General features: G+C 42.6%; 1 protein-coding gene across 1 annotated transcript in view; it reads left to right on the forward strand.

Annotated features, from left to right (window-relative positions):
• The first annotated feature begins 4,958 nt into the window (after positions 1-4,958).
• Positions 4,959-6,258, forward strand: part of calhm6 (calcium homeostasis modulator family member 6) — a 3,156-nt gene continuing 1,856 nt past the window's right edge. Inside the window, exon 1 of the mRNA XM_083761529.1 lies at positions 4,959-5,532. Coding sequence (XP_083617655.1) covers positions 4,987-5,532 — 546 coding nt within the window. The 5' untranslated portion in view covers positions 4,959-4,986. The remainder of the gene's footprint in view (positions 5,533-6,258) is intronic.

Genomic DNA, 6,258 nt, shown 5'->3' on the forward strand with positions numbered 1-6,258 from the left:
GAATAATAAATAGAAATAGTGTGGTACGAGGTGTATTTCCGTAGGATTCTTTTGCTTTTTTTGGCTTTCATAGGGACCAAACTGTCAGAAAATGATGGGGTTCAAATTTTCCCGACCCCCACCCCTTATTTGGGGGGTCATATATTTTGGGACCCCCCATAATAGTACGCCAGACAATTCATGTCCGATTTTCATAATATTAGGGTTGTTTTATAGGTTTTTAAATATTCTGAGTTGATTTCTTACACTTTGAAAGTAGCCAGAATAATCTTTTCTGACTTTTGGTTGGGGTCTTTCTTCACCCGGGGCCCCCCGGACTCATCTCAGTACTCATTACATTCCTCGCTCTGCTCCTGTTCCAGAACAATGTCAAATTAGATAATAATTTAAGCATTAAAAGTTTACAAAAATGAGTAGTAGTTAATACCAGGGGTCTTCCACAGCACCCATATATGTGATTTGCAAGTATTTCGAATATTATTAGAAATTAAATATCTTGCGTTTATGTACCTTTGAAAGTAGGCTACTTTGATAGTTTATTAGTATTCTACCATTATTGTTGACAGATGTTACTGCAGGGAATAAAGGTATTGCAACTTCTCACTTTGGGCATGCAGAACGTGTCCATTTATTTCACACACTGCACTCACACTAACAACACAACACACACACACACACACACACACACACACACACACACACACACACACACACACACACCTATCCTCTTAAAGAGCCCATGGTCAATTATGCCTACAATACATTATTTGCAGGATCAATTCATCTTCGTCATCATCATCTTGAATGTCCTCCCTGATAGTGTTGACACAGTCTCCACCATAGCATTTGCAGAGAGGAGTGCAAGGCAGGTTATTGTTTGAGCAGCCTTGCAACCTGCTTTGCAACCACATGTGATGAGCTCAAGTACTGCCTTTGGAGCACAGAGGGCAAGACACCTGACTGGAACATACCCTCCACTAGCTGAATTCCATCCATTTCGTTCGATTGGTGGAAGCTCAGGGCAATTTGTCAGGTATGAATGACTTATCCCGCATTGTGATGTAGTTGGCACAGAGGATATGTGGTAGCAGTGCAGCACGAGTTGGAGGTAGCATCTCACCCTCCAAGTTCTTTGACCGAAATAGTTCCCATCTAGTAATGGCAAGGTTGTTGGACCTTTTGGACTGTAAACACGGCATGCAAAATGCTCCAATGACTCCAATGGTGATGGAAGCTTGCCGTTAACAAGCTCAGGAGGAATGGAAACCATTCCAAGGTCCTTGAAGCAGTTAATGGCAGGATCATCATCATCAAGCCTCAAGTAGGCATTGGCCCATGTCTTCTTGGAGATTCCAACTAATTTTCCTACCCAGTCAGCACCAGATAAATTGTGTAGGCCCAGGAAAATTGTGTAGGCCCAGGAAGAATGTCATTTTTTGCCCCATCTGACACAAGCGCTGATGAAACCAGACTCTTCAATGGTGTGTTCTCTTTGAACAGATGAGTCCACAGTGCAACTCAATCAATTTACATTGCTTGAGAGCATTTTCTCTTGACCTCAATGCAATCTCTCCTGAGAGCTGATAATGTTCTTTCCTTGAAGACCTGGAAGCTTTTGGGAAGCTGTTGAGGTACTGATTCACTAGACCAGAAAGATGAGGTGTGGTAGTGACTAGTCATAGTAATCGGTCCAGAGCTGCTTCATCTCTACTGAGTCCAACCATCCCACCATGTCCCTTTAGCTTCTTGATTTCCTGCTCAAGGGCTTGATCTGTGAAGAGATGAGTGAACGGTATCTCTGACTTTGCCACCACAAATTCACCTGACTTCAGTGCGTTCCATGTTTCTGGGTCATCCTGTTCAAGAGCGTTCAAATTTGGGCAAGATAGACTGGCATCAGTCGAGCATATTTAAGGAGATCACGAGCAAAGAAATACTTGATGAGTTCCTCTAAGGATGACAAGTAGCCCTCCCAGTCACCTGACCGACGGCGACAACAGAAAGACAAAGAGAAAAGAGAAAGACACCAGCAGCCTGGCTGATCTTGGCTGATCTTTATTTAGCAGCAATATTTGCTACACTTGGGTCTGAGGCACCTTACTTTGAAAATAGCTGATCTACAAGCTCAAACTACAACCTTGTAGATCAGCTATTGTTGGCTAAAGTTCTCCTTGGAAAAGGGATGCAATGGTTCAAGTGGTTTAATGTAAAAAAAGAAAAAAGTTCCTATCCCACAATGATTTGGTGGGCCCCTGTATAGTAACTCTGAGGACCCCCTAGGGGTCATGGGCCCCCTGTGGAAGACCCCTGGTATTGGCTACTACTATCTTTTTATATCAGAGCCCAGCTACAAATACTTTTATGCTTCATTTATGATCTAATTTGACAATATTCTGGAGCAGGAGCAGAGCAACGAATGTAATGAGAACTGGGATAGGCCCAGGGGTCAGTCCGGGAGGTCCCAGGTGAGGAAACACCCCTACCAAAAGTCAAAAAAGATTGTTTTGACCACTTTAAAAGTTTAAGAAATCGGCCCAGGCCGTAGCGTAACGGTCTGGGCACCGGACTGGTAATCCAGTCGCAGTGTGCCGCGGGTTCGATTCCCGGACCCGACACGGCCTTTACTGCATGTCATCCCCCCATCTCTCTCCCGTTTCCTGTCAGCCTACTGTCTGTCCCTTCAAAAATCAATAAAAGGCGTAAGCTGCAAAAACAAAAAAAAAAAGTTTAAGAAATCAACTCAGAATGTTTTAAAACATACTAAACAATTCTAATATTATGAAAATCGGACATTAACTGGCTGGCATACTGTTCTGGGAGGTCCCAAATAGATGACCCCCCCAGAAACGGGGTGGGGGTCGGGAAAATTTGAACCCCATCATTTTCTCATAGTTTGGACCCTATAGAAACAAAATCTGCAAAAAAATCAATTTTAGCACAAAAATCCTACGGGAGCTGTTTTTTTGACGCCTCGTACCACACTAAAAGGTATAACTAGGAATTGTGAATAAGAAATAGAAAGACATCGTATAACGATTATTCTTTTCCCGTCTTTCTTTTCTTTTTACTAGCACATCTGCAGCCTGGAAGGAAGTGCTGCCTTGTAGAAACAGTTATGGCAAAAATAGAAATACGCCCCGACGGTCCCGTCAATCAACGTCGCGTCACCAGGCTTTCAGCAGTACGGCGGTAACCTCGCGTCACCAGGCTTTCAGCAGTACGGTGGTAACCTCGCCTGACGCCTCACCAGGCTTTCCACCTCGGTACGGTGGAAAGCCTGGTTTCCATTTACCCTCCTCCTGTATCCGGTCATTCTCACAGTTGTTTCTGTATCCGCTGTAGAAGCAGTGCGTCAGAGAGTGCGTCTGGTCCTGAGTATACTCAAAGGTCTGCAGGTCAAGGATCTGCAAAAGCATCCTCAAATATTATTGCCCGCGGACCCACATCGGATCTGAAAATAGCTTGTTCCAAGGACCCTCATACAAGAACATGTTGTTATAAATGTTTCAAAAATATTCCAAACGTTTTTCCAATCATTTGAAATAAATTACATTTTTTTTACATTTTTTTTTACAAAGGTTACAAATCGTTTCAAAGTTAGGACAAGCTATTTTTCCACCATGCATGGGCATCATGCTTAAGTGTAATGCTTTTATGGTGTCGTCCACTCACAGTTAACAGTTGTTGTATTGAGTTGTACTTGAAATGTGGGCTATTTTCTAACTAACTTGCTTTGGGGGCTTCCTGGTCCCTGAATGAATTTTGTGCCGAAACGTTGGTCAATAAAGGTGTTTTGCATCGTAATACGAATTGTGCGACTTCTCATACTTTCTGTTCAGGCTTTTAGACCATAGAAGACTAGCCCTGGAACATGACTGCCATGATAATTATCATGACAGTCATGCAGTAACTTTGCCCTGTTTTTTGCAGCCGCTGCATTTACAAGATTTCCGTATATTTAAACATTCAGATTTCAAATATAAAGTACTCACAAAGTTTCCCACGGGTGTTAGTTAGTAGCAGCGCGAGCGATTAGAATTGCTGCGTCCCGCGTTCTTTAATAAAATGCATTTTTGTCCGAGCTCTCCGGCTACTTTTTTCAAACGGGGTTCGTTTGGGAAATCCACAGTTGCACACCGAGAGCGCACTCGCCTATTAGTCTGTATTGGCAGGGCGGTCAGCGTACCTATATCGAACACACCGAGTGCCACCATCCTCCCGACCGATAGGGGCGCGTAGTTGAAAGCCAATGGCAAAATAACACCTCGGATAAAAATGCTTTTTATTAAACAACGCGGGATGCAGAAATTCTAATCGCTCGCGCTGCTACTAACTAACACCCGTGGGAAACTTTGTGAGTACTTTATATTTGAAATGCGAATGTTTATATATTTTAATTATTTGTAAATGTAGCGTCTGCAAAGACCAGGGTGAAGTTACGTCATGACCCTCGTATGAATACGAGGGTCATGTTTACAGGGCTAATAGAAGACCATCTGCACAATTAATCGCCTTAATTATCATCTTATGAGTCTTATCTGTCTGTGAATTGGATTATTTGTTATACAATTAGTTTCTTGCTAATATGATATAAAATAATAATCCCGTCACCATGTATTCATACAGATTTACAGACAATTCCACAGGACAATTCGGATAGTGCGCGCGGCGCACGTGCAGCACATCCTATCCATGGGGAGTTTTGGTAAAAATGACTCTTTACTTTTTCTTTACCAGCGATGAGACAGTGACACCTCGCGCCTAATACCACTATCACCACCCTCCTCATCCATAAATAAACCATGGTAACGACTCGAGTGGGTATTTAAGCTACTTGACACTGCGTGTTGTTGGGGGGGGGGGGGGGGGGGGGGCAACTGACGTAACGGATAGGGGAACTAAATGTGACCGCTATAATAAGGAACAAGAAACATTTCCATTCAAACGCTCAGAGCAGAGGCACCGTCCGCGTCCGTTTTCCGAAACATGGACAAGTTCAAGACCGTCCTCAGCATTGCTGCTAATAAACAGACTAGCCTTGGATTAGTTGCGCTGTTGACTGCAGCCGGAGAGCAAATATTCTCAACGGCAGTGTTCAGGTGTCCCTGCAATGACTGGAACTTTTTCTATGGCATGGTGTTTCTTCTCGTGCCTGCGCTGGCACTGTTAGTGTTGGGCTACATCTTAAGCAAAAAGACATGGAAACTGTTTACTGGACTATGTGTTCACAAATCTAAATTATCTAAATTATGCAGTGTGAAAACTTGTATTGCAGTTATGATCATGTTCTTGCAGATAACCACAACCGCAGTTGTGGCACCTTTCAGTTGGATTGCTGTGGCCCTGCTCAATGGTAATTACTTTGAGTGTGCTTTCACTGGTGTTAATGTAACCGTCTATAAAGATCATCTTTGTGGCAGTAAGTTGTCACAATCAAAGTGCCAGGAAGAGCTATACAAGTTTCCATGCCCTGGAAAAAGCACTGTGCCATACAAAGATGATGTCCTCGCAACGCTTCGTGCAGAATCCCAGGTGAGCAAGTGCAGTGGCACTGTTTCGACTGTAAACAGAAAGATGGTTTTATTTGTTTATAGTCACTGCAGCTTTTTCCCATGTTGTTTATTTATTATTATTTAGTATGCTACGTTATGCATGAGTTATACATCTGACATACCTACAACGATTCATGGTATTGTTTAGTTACAGTAGGTAAAGAATAAATATAGTGAAGGTTATGGCAAATCTGGGGGGAAAAATGCTTACCACTAGCTTTTTTCACAGATGTGTTCATAAAGGTGTCAACTATCACATATCAATTTGTTCCAATTTGGTTTTCTGGGGAAACTTTGTGACAGAGCTCTGAAAGTTGGGGTACCATTAACAACATATATATGGCAAAATTATCATTATGTATGATGATGAAGTATGATTCTGAATCCATTGCAAGCATTAGTTTTGCACGAAAAACACTCCTTGGGCTAAATATCCACTACCGCTCTAGTGTGTACTAAAGAGCTGGAGAGACAGAAAGACCCATGTTGCTGTACAAACACACTGTCTTTCATTTTATTACTAGAACAAAACGAATCAAAGCATGACAACTCCTCTTCCCATGCAATGACAGACCAAGAGAAAGAAATGGCTACAAGTGCATTTAAAGCGTTCACGGTAAATCAGACATGAACCATTCATCTGTGCATGATTGAACTGTAGTGCACACACAGTGATCATCTGACTGCAGTTGTAACACATTCATGG

This window comes from Protomyctophum parallelum (assembly GCF_964188405.1).
Source record: "Protomyctophum parallelum genome assembly, chromosome: 3".
Classification (NCBI taxonomy): Eukaryota; Metazoa; Chordata; class Actinopteri; order Myctophiformes; family Myctophidae; genus Protomyctophum; species Protomyctophum parallelum.